Here is a 20,243-nt window from a genome sequence, read left to right as displayed (position 1 = left end):
CCACAATCATTGATCTGAAAAGGGATAAATGCTTTTCTACACAAAAAACTGTCTTTTAAAGTCTTTTAATTGCATTTCCATCCAGTTTTACGGCATAATTTCAAAGTAAAATGTCACATCTGATGCAAAGTTTGCTGATCAAACCGGCAACAGACTACTTTGTTGCTATAAAGGAGACATTGTGCTCTTTTTCAGGTTCATAATTGTATTTTGGGTTGCTACTACAATATGTTTACATGCTTTAGTGCCCAAAAAACACATAAATTTTCTCATACTATCTAGTGCTGCAGCTCTGTATTCCCCCTCTGTCTGAAATGCTCTCTTTTAGCGCACACACACCTGAACCAGCACCGCACACCATGTAGCTTACAGTCAGCTTCACTTCTGCCATGAATATAGGCATAAATTTTGCGAATGTGTGACAAAGTCAAGGAATTAAAGGCGTCCCTTAATTCCTGACAAGGCGCTTCGAACACTTCAGGAGCAGTGTTTTCTGGGGTAGAGACAAGTTCCCGTTGGTGCAGACTTTGGGCTTTTTAACTTCCAAGACCGGCACAAGAACCTGTGTAACACACTGAAGGAAAGTCAACAAAGTGAAAAAGCTTAATAAATTATCATTCTGAAGTAAAAACTGAAGCAGAGGGTAATGGCTGTGAAAAATGACTTTATGCTATTCAGCCTGCCACGGGGCTTCGTTTTTTTTCCACAAAAACAAAGGACAAAATACAGCACAAAGGAAGCACATCTGCCATTGTGCAACCAAAACAAGAAGTGGCATTGTTTTCCCCGGTCACTATCCCCAGGTAACAGCGGAGTGACTGGAACAACTGTGGAAACTTTTCACTGTAAAACAAAAAGAACCCCGCAGAGGGAGGAGGAAAAGAAGGTGAAGAAGAGTGAGAGAAACCGAGGTAAAACAAGAGTGAACGGGTCATCCCCCCGCTGATATGTGTTTCCTCTTACCAGTGGGACTTGAGACAACCAGTGTTGCCAGATGGGAAGTGTTAACCTGTTATAGCAGAGGCTTGAACTTGTCGTATTTTGGAGGAAATTATCATGTAAACCATGAGAACAAATAGGCGTGAATGCATTCAAAACAACACAAATTGAACACATCCCTTAGCCAGAAAATTCAAGCTCCACCTCATCCTCCAAGTTGCCTTGGATGAGTGATTCATCATGGAACATGATTGGCTGAAAAGAGTCACGTGAGGCCTGAGATCCATATTTCACCATCGTGATCATGCCAGGAGGTAAATGTTAGGGACAGTGTAGACTAAAACCAACTACTAATGTAAGCATCAAAAAATTGTCAAATTATCGTACATCATGGTATTTTGCTGACTGTGTAGTTGCTGACTGTACATTGTACAGAGGGCAAATCTATCAGACACATACGATAGTTGTCTTTCTGGCAACGCTATTGAGACTCTGCCAATTCACAGCACTGAGATCAGGGTTTCTAGGTCAAATTGTGAATCTTGAGGTTGTTTTTTCTGCCTTGGACAGTAGCCAGGCTGTTAAGTGTAGCCATGTTGTTAATGCTGTGTTTGCGGCAGCGGCACTAACAGTGAAGTTAGGAGGGAGTAGTTTGAAGAGTTGTCTGTTGATGTTTTAAATTAATTCAGATTTATACATAAACCTGGTTTTATTGAATAATTACATAAAAAGTTAAGGGGAACTTCCACATAAACACATGTTTTCAAGTGTTTATTAGTCAATTATATTCCTAAAAGTAATGCATTTCAAATGGCTTATTATATATCAGGAATCTACTTATTTAATTTATTCACATTGACTCAACATGAAAACCTGAAGTCACTGTTTCAGGCAACCTTTTCATTTTGAGTGCAAATGAATGTTCACGGTGATATTGTGCTGATGAAAAGTCCTCTCTGAGGAGGCCTGTGGATTTATAACTGTGGTGTCTGTTCCAGTGGATTGAAAGCATAGCGAGAGCATCTGGTGAGTCATGTTTGCTCACTTTTCCCAGGAGGGCTTAGCTCTGCAAAGACTTTCTGATGCTTTTTGTGTTCTTTCCTTCCTAAGCCCTCATCAGTGGGTGAAGATGTTGACATTATAGGATTCCCCTCTCTGGTTTAATCAGTGAGCTCATCGTGCTAAGTCCTAATTGGACGACTGTCAAACAGCCAGGGGTCTTCACTAATCACAGAACTGTTGCTGATGTGTGCATCCACTGTGACGTTGTCTTGCTCAGTTCATTTAGCTGGGAGCCTGGAGCATCCCTGTGGGTGAAGAGTTGAAGAAGCTGGAACAGAAAGAGCTCCCGGGAAGCTTCATGACACGCTGCCTCCACCTAGTGTCCCCCTGCCTCTCTGCAGTTACTACAACCACTGCTGGGATGTGGTGTGACTCAACAGTATAGTTGATTTGCAAATCTGAAATACATTATTTTATTTGTCTAATAGCTTACATGTCTTTTTTGGAAAGATATTTGTTTTTTTTAATCTGTAAGAAGGTTCCTGGAAAAGATTTCGTAATTTGGCACAAGTGACAGTGCTCAGTTGGTAAACTTCTAATTAATTAATTTCAATCAATTGCTCATGAGGATCTTTTTTAATTTAATCAGCAGTAAAAGAAAGATTAAGAGCCTTTACTTAATTAGAAGTAGCATTACCACAATGTAAAAATACTCCTGTGCTGCAAAATTGTACTTAGTGTCAGTGAAAGTATTCATGATGCTGAAAATCCCCCTTATGATCAAAATGTCTTATTTATATGACACATTTATTTGTGTCTGATCGTTTTTATACAAAAAAAGGCACAATTATCTTCTTAATTGCTCTACTTTTACGCCCTGATTGAAAAATCTTATATGTGCAAATATATTCCATCTCAGAAGTTAAGTTGTCTCATATTTTTTTTATTGTATTTACGGTGGAGGATTCTAGTTCCCACATCACACTTCTGTCTAACTTGGTCTCCAAACTGCTTGTGATGGTTCAAAATCAACATGTCTTCAACTCAGATTTTCTGTGGGTGCAGGGACACTTTCCTCCTTCAGGAGATGAATGTGAAAACTGCCCTCTAGTGTCAAACTATAAAATAAATCATTCTGCACAGAGGGTCCTTAAATCTTATCATCATATTGAATATGGTCATAATCTGCAAAGAAACTAATGACTACAGCTGCCAGATGAAGAGTTAAAAGTGTAATTTTTTCAATATCTTGCTCTGAAATGTCAATAAGAGGTAGAAGGAAAGGGGAAGTTCATCATTTTGAGTAGCTCAAAACTGTACTTTACAAGACTTAAGTAAAAGTACTTATAATACCTGCATTTAATCATTGACAGCAGGTTAGCTGAACCAGTAAAATGTCAAATTTGTCCAGTATTGTCATTAAGAGTTTGACACATCTTTTATGGAAATCCTCTGAAAGTAACCGTGACTGTGGACTATTTGAATCCAAACCATGACCTTTTCCTCAACCTAACCAGGTCGTTTTGCTGCCTAAACCTAATCAAGCTGCAACTGCAAACTGAAATTATAGCTGCTGCGCAGCGATGGGTCGGGTCCGGGCTATTTTTGGCAAATTTAGGCAACTCTGAGGCTGAGCAACAAAGTGTAGAACAGGAAGACAGACAGTTGACATCATAATGTTCATTTTGCATTAGTTGAGGCTTGAACTTACAACCTTTGACACCTAAGTCCATCTTCTATCTCACTTAGTTAACTGGCTAGTGACAGATCATGTGAGGCTTCACAAAGTGAGTAAGCTATACACTGTCATGCAGGCATATTTGTAACCACTGTAAAAATAAAAAAAACTCTCTGCCTCCACATTTCCTGTCTCTCACTGTATTATCCATATAGGCAAAAATACCCCACAAAAAGATTGGTTTGAAATACTGCTCTCTTGATTTAATCTTTGTTTTGCTGTGATTTTTTTTATATATACTGTATGTTTCCCACTCACTGAACTAGATAACTGATCCTGTCTCCTACTCTCAGCTGGATCAACTTTAAGTGATTCTCCTTCTTCAGTTTAAATGGAGGGTGTCAATCAGCATTAAAGCACATTACCGCCACCTATGTTTGGACTGGAATTACATCACCACAAAACAAACACAAAGTAATAAAAAATTCAGTTATTAGGAAAAAAATCTGAAAATACACATATTGCATCTAGACAGCATGGAGATTTTGGTAATTTGTTTTTAAAAATGATTGATTTGCTCCATAAGTGAATAACTGATGTTTAGGTATGTCATTACTGCATTGACTCCAATTGTTCACATGAAAGAAAAATTTAAAATGCTGTGAAAAATTCAGTTTTTAGTCTCAATTTTTCATAAATCAAAGGAGGAGAGAGGAAATAGGTTTAAGAAGTTTTACAGTTTTTGAAAAAAAACTGAGTGATGTACTTCATGATTTTTAATAGGTTTAAATGTACAAAAGTTTCTTCAATATTGAGTTCTGAAGCTGCAGCAAGTATGGTTGATTTGTTATGATTTTTCAAAGTTTTGAACTTTAGACGCTGGCTGCAGCACCATCATCAGGACTATTGGCTTGGGTTTACAGCTGAGGTAATCTGGCATGAGACTGGACCTTAGTGCAAAATTTGGTTAGCTTTCATCCATGGTCCAGTCCAAGCTATTTGTTTTTATTTAATTTAGAGGCTTGCTGTGATGCCACCTACAGGACAATTGTCTTGTGTTTCATGTTGAGGACATCTGATATTTTGATCTGTCATCATCATCATCATCATCATCTTTGATGGGTCTTGAACCCACAACCCCTGACACCAAGTACCAGCTCCTAACTCACTGAGCTAATTGGCTGGAAGTGAGACCTGCTGTGTGGCTTCATTTGTCGACTCAGGGAGTCACTGTCTGGGCAGCTGTTGTCAAGGCAGATTTCAAAAATGGTCAAAATGTCAGAAATTCTGTTACCTGAACAAAAATCTGATAATACATAAATTGCATCTTGACAGCATGGAAATGTTGGTGATTTGTTTTTTACTTAAAGTGTTTTGCTTCATAAGAGAAAATCTGATGTTTAAAAATGCCACTCTTCCATTGACTCCAGCTGTTCCCATGCGAGCAGAATTCAAAATGTTCTCAAAAATTCAGTTTTTGAGATAAAATTCTGATATTTTCCAAACTCCATCAACCATGACTGCAAAATATTCTCAATTTTTTTCAGGAAGATTGAAAATGTATTTAGCGAGAATTTGATAGTACATGTTTACAGTACTGTTTACAGTCAAACATTTTGATGCACTGTAGGCTTAATTTTTGATAAATCAAAAATCCGAGAAACAAGTTTTGTGGAGGACGGTCTGAAGATGCTCTCTAGCAAGTTTGGTGACAATTGGGTAAAAATTGTGGGAGGAGATAGGTTTTATAAGTTTTACAGGTTTTGAAAAAAACTGAGTGATGGACTTCATAATTTGTAATGAGTTTAAGTGGACTAAAGTTTCAGCAGTATTGGGGCTACAGTTTGGTGAAAGTTTCAAAACTGTAGCATGTACTGTTGATTTTGTAGGTATTTTTAAAGTTTTTAAATTTAAACGCTTATTGTGCCCCCCCCAGGAGGAATATTGACATGTCCTTGGAATTAAGTAAATCTGGCATGGGGCCGGACATTTCTGTAAAGTTTGGTGAGTTTTCGCCCATGGGAAGTATGACTTCCTCGGAAGAAGAAGAAGAAGAAAGAAAGAAAGAAAGAAAGAAAGAAAGAAAGAATTCCTAGGAATACAATAGTGTCCTGGCAGCTTAGCTGCCCGGACCCTAAATAATCTTTTAAATATGTGAATACAATACATTCACAAAGTCTAAAACTAAAACTAATTTTTAAAAGTGAAAATCCAAAAACTCTGCCTACACACAGGACACAACCTCCCATCGCCCACATGGACGCAAGATCCATTTAAACAACACAACTTGCTATGAAAATGGTCTTTGTCCATATTAATACCATATTACCTGATGTCTTAAAGGCATTCAGGCAGAAAACTTCTCATAAAAGTACCCAAACAGTCAAACAACGGCAACGATCACATTTCAAGCCCATAGATGTGTGGCCAAATACACAAAGTGTTGAAAAACGGCTATAGATAGCATGCGCTGCTGGTGCCATGTCATGACGCCCATCCAGAGTAAATACCAAGTTTCTAGTGATTTTAGTTTTACACCAAGATTTTTTTATTTTTACTTTAAAAGTATATTGGTTCCAGATATCAGTTATCAGCCTCCGTGATTACCAATAATTGGTATTGGCCCTGAAAATACAATATCAGTCCTTAATCAAAGTCGATACAGCAGAAGCAGATATCAGCTTTTTTTATTCCATGCATTATGATTTAGCACTTTAAATTTCAAATGGTTAACTTATTCATGTTTAGAATAAAGACTCAGAACAATAAGTTTCATTTTTATTATTTTAATCCACTGAAGTCAACACAGATAGGGTCAAATGCTGACAGGACTGATGATTTCCCCCCCAAAAACCCTTGTATATCCTACAAAACATACATGACCGAGAGAGTATCACACTTGCTGGGAGAGGGGCAACAACAGTGCTCAACATCACAACTCAATAACCAAGAAACTTCCCTTCAAGTATGTAAATCACTTCACATTATAGCTTGGCATACAAAACCTACACTTGACAAGGCAATGAGGAAGAAATAATCCAGTGTTTTACAGTTTGGCCATACAGTGCCGCGAAATTGACAACCCAGTGTGGTTCGGTGAATACAGTTAACTACCTCGAGTGAATCTGGTGTCGACAATGTTGGGCAGGTAGAGGGGGGTAAGAAGATAAAACTGGATATCTGGTAAATCATTCACAACACTAACACCGAGAACAGTGGACACATCATCAGCACGCTGTGAGGGGATTTCATGTACATACTGAAGCAATTTTCATCAGGTCTCAAAGATCGATCACAGTTCCACTTCTTTAAAGAGCCTTCATAGATACAGTGTGCTATCAATATCTTACAGAACAGGCAGGCAAATAGTTCAGTTCAACAAATATATCCTAAAACATACAGACATTTCCAATACGAGTAAAAAGTTGCAAGCTCACATACATTTTTACCATTTGGATTGTTACAGGTGCAAAACAAATTTTAAACAGGGTAAATGGCGACTCTACTGGCTGCTGCGTGGAGGTGGACATCATCTGCTCATACACAGCATAGATCATATAGCACCAGGTGCAGAGAGGCTGTCGGCAAGTCGCCCGTCTAACTTCTGGATCCTGAACGTTAGCACAGCTTGTTGCCCTGACAACCTCTTAAACATGAGGGAAAAAAAGAAATCATGACATGAAGGACGAAATGTAATGCGCCGGCTGATTCTCCGCCCTACATTCAGGGCGAAGTTGGATGAGTGGTTTAACCCTAAAATACCCTTTCTTTTCCTTTCAGTGCAGACAGCTTTCCAACGTGATAAAAACACAAAACATCAACTTTTTTTTAAAAAAAAGTGCAACTATAACACAAAAGGAAGACCAAGGTGAATTGTTCAGCTGCACACACTACCGACACAAAAATCAAATACTGCAAACATCAGATAAAAAGAGTCAAAGTTGTGAGGTGCAGAAACCGTCGTCTACATTTTTCGTTGCAGCAGTGTAACAGCATTTCTGTACTAAAACAGCAATCTAACAGTGTAACAGTGTGGACAATGGAAGCTTTACTTTCAACTGAAGTAGGCTCTTTAACACGACCACCGGCACATTCTAACTTGTATGTGGGAAATGAACAGCGCGTGAAGAAAAACTGTAAACACCTTAAGTTTCTAAAATGCCCGCTCACGAAAACTTCTTGGGACAAGTTTTCTGTCATCTTTCTGAGCCAAGAAAGAGGGCAACTTAACAGCTCAAACAGCAAAAAATATACAAAAAATGTAAACAAATTTCATCAATAATCAAACTGGGGTTAAAAACAGCAAAAAAAGGCTGCTTCAAATTCACTTGATCCTTCCTTTACAATGGAATATGGCAGGAAAGATGCATGAAGTGACATAATGGTAGTGTGTGAATAAGAATGGATGGAGTGCTTCTGGGTGGGATGCAGGGGGAGTCAGAGGTGACCAGATGTGATGTGACAGCAGTAAGAGTGGCCTCTGGTCCCGCGTTAGCCTGCATCCCCGGCTCGGTTGAGAAAAGAGCTTAGCCGAGGCTGGTGATGTTGGCTTTCCCACCGGGGGGAGCCACGATGCGTTGAGTGGTACGGCGAGGAATGTTGTCATCAACTTGGGCACCTAAAAATGAATGTACAATACAATTTAACATTAAGGTACTATGCGTTACTTTCAGAAAAATGTTAAGTAAACTGAAGTCAGCATTCTGTTGCTTGCACTCGCACACTAGAGCATCAGCCAAAACAGTTGGAAAACATTTAAATGAACACTACTATCTAATATTTTAGATCCTTAGATTATTTTAGATTTAGAATCCTATATTTTATTTTGACAGTTGGCTCCATTACACTAAATAACTTGCCGTTTGCAAATTACTTTATCAGCTAACACTACAAAGCAATGCTAGATCCAGTCTGGGGAGCTACGTTGCAGCTAGCTGGCTAGCCATTGCTTAATTTAACATTAGCTAGTCGGTCGCCCCTACCTTGCATCGCTGTTGGCTAGAAGAAAGCAATAGTTAGTTATATACATTTGCTTTTAACCTTCACATCATTGATTGTTTGCTAACATCAACACTGTTAATAATAATAATACATTTCCCCATTTTGTGTCTCCTCCTCTCTGTTCCTGAAATACTCCCTGAGGAGTACTTTTCCTTTGTATTTATAAGTTCAGTTGGTTAGTTCAGGTGATCAAATGCACGATCAAACTTTCTGACCTTCACCGTTCCTGTAGCGTCTCAACATTTGACCTTGATATTATTTGTCACATTATGCCACATTGTGAACTGAATTAGAAAGAAAACATATAAGTTGTCATGAACACTGGTGATGATGCCACAATGCCTCACATCGTCTTCAATTGAGGCTGCTTTAAAATACAGCTCTGATGTCTCATTTTGTTAATTTTCTGCTGCCTCGACTCAGCTATCCTCGTGTCTCCCTGGGAGGGAGAGAAAGCGAGGAAAGGAATAATGGATAAACAAACTCAGAATGTTTGTTGACTTAGCGTTGACTTGACTCAATTACTAAACTAATATTAGTCCGTGTTGCACACTATTGCCGCTGTAGGGGAGTGGAAGAGAGGCAAGGCACTTGGGAATGCACATAAATGTCACATTTGTCGGATTTTCCCGGAAAAAGTGTCCTGAGACCTTAACATAGAATTCAGTCCACCAGCTGTCAAGGCCAACTGAGAATGTCAGGGAAGGTCTCATTTTTTAGGCTATGTTACAATCCATTCACACAGATTCATTTTGTCAATTACTTCACATTCTTACATACTGCACTCTGCACTCACCAGACAGACTGAAGCCGGACTGGTGAAGGTTGCGCACTGGCTGGTGAGTAAGCTGCTGCTGTTGCTGCTGCTGCTGCTGCTTAGCAGGGGAAGTCTTCACCGAGGAGACTGTGGACATCACCTTGGGAGTCACAGTCACCTCACAAACAGGCCCATCATACAGGCCCCTGGGGACTCCTCGCAGCTCCGTGAGCTAAATGTACAAGAACAGTTCATTAGACCATCTCCTGCTACCCTTTATTGTAAGAATTTAAGTTTCTCTGAAGTGCGACTACCTGTGTTTGAACTCACCCTGCTGCGAGCCTTTATCCTCTTGTAGACATGGTCGGAGAAAGGTTTACGGCTGATGTAGCGCCCACAACCCTCTGTGGCGTGGAGGCTGCCCTCCTCCAAAACGATCTTGCCCTGGCTGATCACCACCACAGGACCTCCACGCACTTCTGTGCCCTCAAATATGTTATACTCCACAGCCTGGGAGAAGACAATAATTGATCAGGAAACATCAAAAAGACTGCTCAGGGTCGAGGGAGTGCAAGGTCTGCCCAATACATGATTAGCTTAAATGCTGCCGTTTTATACCACAAGACTTTTTACTGACAGGTGCATACTGATTTCCACTTGGATTTCTTGTAATAGTACACTTGAAAGTTGTGTGGAAAAGAACTGAGACAGGCAAAGTAATTATCTGACCAGGTTGTGGCTCTTGGCTGAGATGATCTTAGTCATGTCTGGGTCCCACAACACGAGGTCGGCATCAGAGCCTACAGCGATGCGGCCCTTGCGAGGAAACAGGTTGAAGATCTTGGCTGCGTTTGTGCTAGTCACTGCCACAAACTGGTTCTCATCCATCTTGCCAGTCACCTTTTGGGACAGGATGACAAATCACATACTATCATCTAATGATGGACAAAGGTTTACGGGGTCATTTGCTTCATGAGAGGAATTTTTGAAATGTGTAAAAAGTGGGTCGTCTCAAGCTCACCACACATTTGTCCCAGATTAGAGACATCCTCTCCTCAGTGCCGTTGGTGCCCTCTGGCATGAGGGTGAAGTCATCTTTGCCTATGGCACGTTGAGAAGTCTGGAAGGTGCAGTGAGCACTACCAGTCACCTGCAAGTCCCCACTGGATAAAAAAGAAAGCAAGAAAACTGAGGTTATGCTTCAAATGTGCAATAAGAAGACAATTATTACTGTGTGATCACAAAAAGAGGTATAGCTGAGTAACTCATTAACACATGCTAAGTTGTGTTCCAGCTACTTTTGCATCCTGGCACAAAGAACCTACCATGACAACAGAGAGCTGAGGTAGTCGGGGGTGGTGGGATCAGGACTGAGCGGAGGAGAAGTGACATAGGCTGCAGCTTTGGCCCAGTTCTTGCTCCAGTAATGGGTGCCGTCTGTGCCCAAGCTGGCAGATATGGGCTCTCCGTAAACCACAGCACCTACAGGATTAGACAGGAGGATGTCAGGACAAAAAAGTGCAAGCAAGAAAAGTCGTAGGTGAAGATGTAGAATAGCCTGCTAACCAAAAGTATCACAACCGTTTATCTGATGTGGTTGGGTTTGATTTGATGATTGACAGACAAGCATAATTTTTCGCACACTTGGTTGTGTTGTCTGGCTGGGTTTGACCCAGCGCGGCAGGGATTTGCACTTCCATTACAACAGGGCTACCTGCTTGGGCGTGTGTCTTTAACGGAGTTGTTAACTTGTCTGGAGTAGTGGTCAAAGAAACAGCTGTTATTACTTCTCCTCTATGCAGTATTATCAAAGAATAGCTGCTTCAGTAATAAACACATTTAATTTCCTATAAACTCTTCACAATAAAAACCCCCTTTTATAACAAATCTTTTATTATGAAGCAGCCCTTCAAAAGTCCTGAGAGCTGAGCACCCCAATACTTTTAAAAGCCTCTTTCTATTCTCCTGCACAAACATGAGTAGTGCAATCGCAACAGATGTTTGTTTAAGGGGGAGACGGGGATTAGTCATCAGTTGGCATCGATCATAGGATGTCACTGCAGCCCGCTTGGGCTCAACTCAGCACATTTAAACTGGTATTGGTAGGCAAATCAACACAGCAGGGTTTGACTTGCAAGTGGAAAAGCCCCATAAGACTAGTGATTTCAGTGGAATAAATTTGCAAAATGAAAAAGTTAAATATTTGTCTTCATACCCCTTTTCCTGGCAAGGGCAATGACATCAGCAGCACTCTTGCTCATCACCTTGGTGATGTAGAGAGGACAGTTGGTCTGATTGGCAATGGTGACGGAGCGATTAACTGCCTCGGCCTCCACCTGCAGACACACAAAGTCAGATTCTTCAGCAGCCTGGTTTCCATACTGGTTTTCTCTTTAAAGTGCTTTTAACTACTGTTAGTGAGGAACCAGTCCTACATCTTACCTCCTCTGGGCGGCTGAGCACATGACCTTCAGGGCCAGTGATCCCCAGCTGGAGAATACGTCTCTGCTCCTAAAACATTCACACAAGAATATGACGTGATCTAAAATGGCATTTAATGCTTACAGCTGAGACTTGAACATACTTGTTAGTGGTTCTGTTACCTCTGCGATGATGTCTCCATTCTCAGCATGCACCTGAGCAATAGCTCCGAGGTCCCTGATGACGCTGAACACCTCATAGATCTTAAAGAAAATGACAAACACGCACCAGCTCGTAAGGAAGTCATCTACACCAATGACATCTAACAGATTTAAAAACATATGCTTTGACAGACAGCTCAGTGGAGCGTGCAGAGCCGCAGAGCATACCTGAGAGTCAGAAAGTTGGAAAACATCCTTATAAGCCAAATAGACCAGGAAAGAGTTGACACCTGAAGATAGAAAACTTATGAGAGAAAACAGCCAAAGGTGGAATAAAGAGAGCAAAAGAAGGAAAACCCAGAGCAAAGGAGAAGAGTAAAATCAAAAGGATAAAGATTGCAAAGCGGAAACATTATGTTATTGTTGGTCAGTGATCAGTGGTTAACTTTTCCCCCCTTGCAATGTCAGAAACACTTCATATGGAGACATAATGGTCAGGACACCTTTCTGTCCCAGTATAAGTGGCAGTAAGCCAGTGATTTTTAACCTCCTTGTGTGTTTACACCAAATGTGAATAGGTTGACAGCGTACCATGATCCTTCACGAGTGTCTCCATCTCTTCCTGAGTGCCTTTGTTCCAATCAGTGATGTCCACATGCAGAGAATAATCACAGCAGGACTTGCTATCAGCCCACTCCCTCCACTGTTTAAAAGCTGCAACCAAACTGACGCCAGGCTCTGGCACCACGTGGTCAACTAGGAACACAAACAAAACAGGTTGGATTTCATGTGCACAAGCAAACTGCATGATTAAATCATACGCGTGACAGCATGCACATCTGCAGTGTTATGATCCCTATAACAGATTACTTTTTTTTTTAAACTGGATGAAAACTCATTTGAAAAACTGTCTGATGTAACACGTACTGATCATAGTCGTCCCCCCAGCGAGCGACGCCTTGGTGCCCTGGTAGAAGTCATCTGCTGCCACCATGCCTCGGTCAGGCATCTGGAATCGGGTATGCACATCAATACCCCCGGGCATCACCATTCTCCCATGAGCCTCTATGATCTTCACTCCCCCTGGAACAATAAGGTTGTCTCCTATTTGCCTGAAGGACACACAGAAATACAAAAATGATTATAGAAAACATGATAAACTGAGACATTTCATATTCAAAGGATCAAGGTAAAGGTGTGTCTTCTTGTAGATATAAGGAAATATGTAACCCCTTTAGGAGTTAGGAGACAGTTTATGCGACAACAAATATGCAAAGAAAGTAGTTACTTACTTAATGACTCCATCCTCCATGTAGATATCAGCCAAGAACGACTGATCATCGTTCACTATCTTTGCTCCTTTGATGAGGAGACGGTCACTCTGAAAATAGGGAGACATTAGCATTTCACCATTAGCCATAAACTACAAGAAACTCGAGCCACCTGCTGAGCGGAGTAAAAGAGAAAGAAATCATCTCTATAAATGCCTTGTAGCTTATAGGCAATTACATAATTTAACAGTAAAGAGACAAATTACTTTTTTTTTTTCAATTAGAAAAGAACCTTGGGACAAGTTTAGTGACTCTTTCTAGCTCAATTCATTTGCTCAGAGAAAAGACAGGACGAAAAGTTACTCCATCACTCATACAATCAGATGAATCCATACCAACTTTCATCCTGTGGAAACAATGCCACAAGATGTATTGACACATAGGGAGCCAGTCTCGATCGAAAAACTGTCAAGTAAGAGCACAAACTCTCAACCTGTGTGAGATGAAAGGAGAGCACACTAGGCTGGCCTATTTCTCCTACGGACTTCCCGGGTCTCTGTGGACATTAAGAAGAGCTAATAAGGACAAAAGTGGTTTACTGTCTCCAAACCTCACAGCGGGAAACACTCAGTTTCTACTGTGCAGAGTAGGTGGGCCATGACAGCAGGAATGCATCAAGTATACAAGTCATGGCTGTATTGGCATGGTCTCCCAGCCCATTACTCTCCAATAAGTGGGTCATATAACCTATGTACTCTCTCTCTGTGCATGAGTGGCCAGTGATGAGTGCACCGAAATTGCGAAATACCTCAGCTCAAAAGTGCTTTCGATGTGCATTGCTGCTGTAGTCCTTTACTCCCTTAATGAATGTATCAGAATGTATATATTAGAGCCTGACCGATAGACAGTTTTTGAGGCCAATGCCGATACCTATATTAGTGAGTAAGAATACACACAGTTTTTGCAATGATCTCTCAAATGTGGTGGTCATACACTTGTGACAAAAATATGTAATGGAGGCACTTTTTTGTATAAAATGACAGCGAACAGTGAACTGAAACAGTAAACCTCACTTGAAAGTTAATAATCATAAATCAACCCAAGCATTGTTTTCTGCACTGTGTCCTTTAAAACCAACCCGTTTTCATAGCGGCCGATATCGACAACATATACAGCAGTACCGATATATCTGTGATAGGCCAATATCGGCCATCCGTTATATACAGTATAGTATATATACACAAACAGTTTATTAGGTACACCTAGCTAAAACTAATGCAGTCTAATGCAGACAGGTGTTCCTGTTATTTAGTCTTCCATCATTGATACTGTATAATGGGTGGAAAAAGGCACATCTGTCCATAACACTCAAAACAATTCAACAGCTCCCTCAAATGCAGCTTAAAAAAAAATCATATTGTTACATTACAATTTTTATCTTCACTGAAAAAACTATTAAAAGTGGGGTTTGTACATCTGGAGAACAAGATTTTTTTTAGCATAGGGCATCTCTGCAACACAACAGTACTTCATTGTAATGTTGTTTTGTCAACCATTTTACCTTTATCAAAAAAAATGCAGCTTCTGTGATTTGGATATTGCAATTTTGATAATATTTTTTATTAATTGTTGAGTGCATTTTACAGCTGAGGTGGATCGCTTGGCCAATATTATCAGCCAATATCAGCCTATTGCAGAGATATTGGTATTATATATAGGTCTTATATGATGTCCGATATGCAGAAAAACATGCTTGGGGTACTTTTTAATTATTCAACAATTATTAAATTCCCAATGAAGTTTAGTATTTCAGTGCACTGCTGATATTTTAGACAATAAAGTTAATTGTACTGCAAAATATCCTGCCTTCATTACGTATCTTTGTCACAAGTGTAACCACATTCAAGGGGTCATTGCAAAAGATTATAAAGAGTATATTGGCTGGTATATCGATACCAGAATCAGTCCCTAAAATCGAGTATCAATCAGGCTGTAATATAAATGTCATTGTCTTTGGTTATGTCACATGGCCCAGCCAAAAGTTAACAGGCAAGCAGATAATATATATATATATATATATATATATATATACACAATATTTAGGTTCTCCGGCATTATCATCATTATTGCATCAATGTAGCTGCGACTACACTGTAATGATTATTCTCATTTTTCATCCTTTTTTTTTTACAGTCCATGATGCCTCTGATTTTTTAGTTCATATTTGACGAGCAGTGGTGTAAAATCAGCTCATTGTGAATTAACGTACTCTAAATCACAAAAACCAAATCTCATAGCTGATACTTTGTGAACAAACTGTGGAAATGCACTATGTGTGGGAACACACACAGATAACAGTTTCACATAAAATGTTGATTTTATAAATAATAAAGTCAGTCAGAGACTGTTTTTAAAAAGGAAAACTAAAGAAGTTTAAGGTCAGCCTAATAGAGAGCATCCTTGTTAACATCTCAGTCTGGTATGGCCGCTTGTCTTTATTAAATGGATACAAGCTGACCATGATTGTTCAGACAACAGGGAAGATAGTTGGCCACCAACAAATACCATTAGATGACCTTTACAGCACAGCTGTACACGAGACAGCTCTGTCAATCATCAACAGAATACAAGGCGACGCTGTAGAATAAGAATGGCAAAGAAAAAGACCCACAACGGTTCTTTTATTCCAAATGCAATTATTGTCCTCAACAAACTACTGTAAATACACTGTACACTGAGGGTAGAGCTGTACACCATGGGTATAAATGCCTTGACTGTTGTAGAACTGAAAGATCTTTGTTCGGTTTTTATGATCTTTTTTTATCTTGTAAACATGATTTCACGAGAAACTCGTGTTTTTTACTGAATTACTCATTAAACATGTTTACAGAGGAAAAGGTTTGGTTGGACAAAACAAGCATTTTGAAGACGTTACTTTGGGTTCTGGGAAATTGCGATGATCATCGTTTTTTCAGTTTTTTTGTAGGAATGGACATTATAGATATCGATTACTGGTAATTACCTGCAGATAACTGATCATTTCACATAATTGTATTTTGTATTTTATGCCACCTGAAAGGCTACAGGCTGGACTTTGATAATTATCAATAATTATGATGATGTGATTTTCTTTTAAGCCGCTGAAAGAGCAAGCAAGCCGCAGGGGGAACGAGGGAGGGAAAGTGAAAAAGAGAGTGCTCAGGAAAAAAACTGCCCCTCAACTGTTGTGCGTATTCTATTCATGTCATATTCTACACATACAGACATTAAAACGGTAGTGACATGCTAGTATGATGTCAATATGACTGTCTACAGGAAGAGTTTTGCTGAGAACAGCACGCGTGTTTCGGTAGAGATAGGCGAGATTCCAAATCTTTAGATCAGGCGACGCGGCAGCCACGCTTGACACGCACGTGAGAAGCACGTCTGATGCATCCAGAGTGAACGGTCTAACCTGTTAACATGGATGCAGAAATGAAAAGTGATAGGTAACGCCACGCAGCAGCGCTGCACACGCATCCAGTGTGTCCAGCTTGTAAGATGCACCAATGAGAAATGATGGCTGATTTAATATTTCATTGCTGGCCTGATATTTCTATTTATCAACTAGAATTTCACTGATACTGATAAATAGCTGACAATATACATTTACTGGTATCAGGCCAATAATTTGTCTAATCAACTACATGATTAACTGATTAATCTTAAAAATAATTGGCAGATCAATCAATAATGACATAAACATTTCTTGCAGCCCTGTGTTTCTGTTAAGCTTGGGCGATATCCAAAATTTTATTTCACGATATTGTCCTGTTCAAATATCGCAATGGACAATAAAATCTCAACAACTCCAGCTGAGCGGTGGAACTCTGAGGTGGGATGTAAATTAGTGGTATTGCCCTGTTAAATGAATAATTGCTTATGGCAAAGAGGACACACAGCCTCATTCAAATCCCTTGGCTCACCATTTTCTCCCGTTTTGAATCTACAATATTGCCAAATTGGCGAGCTGGAGTTCTCTGTATGTTAAAGTGCTGAGTGGATGCCACTACATCAGGCCAGTTAAACCTGAAACAACCTCCTAAATACCGTCATACCTCCACAACCATGACAGCTCCACCTGCATTTTCTTTTAAAAAAAAAAGCCTGAAGAAGCCGTAACAGCTGTTCAATACGCGATATTGTGAAAAATATTGCATATGATGGCAAATATACCAATATTCAATAATATGTAATTGTGGCCCAAGCCTAGTTTCTGTCACTCAGCTAATGGACAAATTGATTGTGTCTACATGTGATGGTACTAGATGTGACTGGACAAATTAATACAATGAAGAAGGACCGCCCTGCCTATGTGCACGTCACTGTGAGGCTGTTACTACAACCTTCATAGCGTTGCTATCAGTCCTGCTCTGGAGACAATGTGATTTTCACAAATTCAGTTAGTGTTGCTCAGGGAAAAAGCCTGATCTTGATGTGCAGAGTGGCACTATCTGCTTCACTCCAAACTATCAAGTGCTGTCTGTGTTTCTAAGGGCCTGGGGGCATGATGCATGTGAGTCTGGGATGTATTTTTATAACCCTGCCTCGACCTGTGAGGGAATCCTGACGACTACCTCGATGACTGTACAAAACAGAGCCTGACCTAAGTCAAGACATTTTACAAGGCAGTGTAAAATGATCAAACTCAAAGCAGTTGCTGCCTATAAGCTGCAGCACTCTGGCTTTAGCAGCTGCATGATGAGAGCTTAGAGAAAAAGGTTTGGATGGGTGCTAGCCAATGACCTACTTTTCAATAGAGGTTTTGCTTCTTTTTACTATCACGACATCCCTAATGTACGCCCTTTACACTGTGCTCTCTTCTTGAGAAGCTGCAGCATAAAGCAAAGCAGACATTATATTATTAAATCCAAATTTCCAACAATAGATCACAAAATCATGGTTAAATATCAAGCTTGTCCTACAGTAACTGCAGCATCTGAGGAATCAGCAAAAAGCTATTTTTCCCAAAACATTTTTTAAAAAGGATAAAGACCACTGAAAAGGGAAGATGATGTAAGAGGATAGAGGATGAAAGATGAGATGATGACAGTGAAGGAACCTGTGCCTAAACCTGTTAACTACACCCTGCATGCTGAGGATGCTGCCAGGGAGAGCTACAGCTACTAATGACAGCTAAAAGAGCAAAGAGCTGCTTCAACCAAGCCCTGAATATTCATTATATAGAAAAATACTACAAATGAGGACATGTTAAAGAGCTTTCTGCAATCCCACTGGCTGCTTGTCATTATTCATCCCGGGCTGTCAGTGTGTGGAGCTGAAGCAGGGCTGCTGCCAGTGACAGCGTCAATGTAAATGAATGGAAACGACGGCTAAGCGTTGGCTAGCTTTTGGTCTAATCCTGAGGCTCACCGCACGTTAAAAAAAAAAACACCACCACTGAAGGATAAATATTATAATTTTCAATGAATAAAAGCAATACTCACTGTAATTCGTGGAATGTTCTTCTTTCCTTGGTAACCCGACATTTTGAAGATGCCTCACACACACAGCTGTCCCCTGGCTATAGGCTAACGCTAGCTAGCTAGACTGGAAAACCTCAGCTGCCAATGAAAGGATGAATGGATGCTCAGCTTGTTAACCAGTCGACGCCCCGGGCTGTCCGTACCTGTCTGACAATTTCTGTCGATAAAGCGTGGAGTCTGCACACTGCAGCCTGACAAATAATTAGAAATGAGTGGTTATAGCTTTGCCGAACAGTCCTATCCTCGGATTTACTGCTGGAGCAGGTCTCTGAAGACCAGACAGGCACCACGAAGAGAAGGGCCACAAAGAGGTACCGCGCATGCGCACTGCCCCGCCCTGCTCAGCTCCAGCTCCAGCTCCATGTTTCTTTGATGTGTTTTCATCAGTCAGCCAGGGGAAACAGGTTGAGCATCATCTGGGTTACTGGCTGTCTGATTAGTGTGGGCAAGAGACCTCAACAGGTTCATGAGGAATAAATATTTACACTGATGAACAATTGTAATTACAATTAATGACTGGGTGTAAAAACATCGATCCTCAGTTCTATAGTGGTTGATTCATTTTGCAATTACAAATTTCTGTACATAAGTCAGCTAGTCTTTGTCTCATCAAGGAGACTTTTTACAGAAAGCAGTCACAAAAAATGGCCCTTCACCCTGTGCACATAATGTGTCCTTTACCTCACCTTAATTAGTTGTTTTTTAAATTCTATGTAGCATTTATTATTAGTGTTAACCATTGTCAGCCATTACACATTGCATTTTTACTCTTTAATATCTAGTGTTAACACTGTTAACAGTTAACAGTGAATTGCAAGGCACATATCTTTACATCTCTATTTCCATGGGTAATTATAGTTATTTTTATATTTTAAAACGTTTTATATTTCTTTTATTCTTTAAATCTTCTTAATATTTACAGTGTTATATTTTCTGTTCAACAATTTCCCCCACACGGCTTAATAAAGTATTTCTGACTCTGATTCTGACATTGAAAAACGTTTCATTGCTGCATGTAGTTGTAAAGAACAATGCTGCATGTTAGGGGTGTTGCAGTATATCAGTATTGATGATACTGTGATATAAAAATAATTAAGCACTGATATCTTGTTAATAATACACATATTATATCGTGTGAGAAAACCAGCACAGATGTTCAGCCTTGTGGATCTTCTGTTCATCAGTTTATCTGGTTGCCTTTTCACTATTCATTAAGTGTAATTGTTCTTTTTGTACACCTTTGTTCAGTTATGGTTACAGATTTTCTCCACCTTCCTACTCATTTTTTAGTGTCATTTCTTAATTTATTTGGCAAAAAAGAGACAAAACACAGTAAACAAATTTTTTTTTTCAAAAATGTCTTTAGATATTGGATAGTATCATTGTGTATTCAATTGCCCATGCTAATCATGTAGTCAAAAATCTGACAGCCCTGTTACGAACTAATGACAGGACCTTGCTTCTTAGTTGCTGGAATAAAATTTGACA

The 20,243-nt window shown here is 39.9% G+C and overlaps 1 protein-coding gene across 1 annotated transcript; it reads right to left on the bottom strand.

The window, feature by feature from the left end:
• Positions 1-6,389: 6,389 nt before the first annotated feature.
• Positions 6,390-19,071, bottom strand: dpysl2a (dihydropyrimidinase like 2a). The gene is made up of 14 exons (XM_084359011.1): positions 18,717-19,071; positions 13,252-13,340; positions 12,887-13,071; positions 12,551-12,715; positions 12,188-12,249; positions 11,981-12,061; positions 11,820-11,888; positions 11,593-11,713; positions 10,703-10,859; positions 10,399-10,540; positions 10,107-10,277; positions 9,708-9,887; positions 9,417-9,609; positions 6,390-8,237 (listed from the first exon to the last, which is right to left on the bottom strand). The coding sequence occupies exons 1-14, from the start codon at positions 18,756-18,758 to the stop codon at positions 8,146-8,148; spliced, it is 1,749 nt and encodes a 582-aa protein (XP_084215137.1). The 5' UTR covers positions 18,759-19,071; the 3' UTR covers positions 6,390-8,145.
• Positions 19,072-20,243: the final 1,172 nt, after the last annotated feature.

Source organism: Pagrus pagrus (assembly GCF_965226575.1).
Source record: "Pagrus pagrus genome assembly, chromosome: 8".
NCBI lineage: Eukaryota > Metazoa > Chordata > Actinopteri > Spariformes > Sparidae > Pagrus > Pagrus pagrus.
Note: the sequence above shows the minus strand (reverse complement) of the source record. Positions and strands in the feature narration are given on the sequence as shown.

Coding starts and splice junctions, on each gene's coding strand:
- dpysl2a (XM_084359011.1), bottom strand. CDS start 18,758: ATGTCGGGTTACCAAGGAAAGAAGAACATTCCACGAATTACA. Junction 11,714..11,819: donor TGCTCAGCCGCCCAGAGGAG/GTAAGATGTAGG, acceptor GTGTGTCTGCAG/GTGGAGGCCGAGGCAGTTAA. Junction 9,610..9,707: donor GGATAAAGGCTCGCAGCAGG/GTGAGTTCAAAC, acceptor TTGTACATTTAG/CTCACGGAGCTGCGAGGAGT.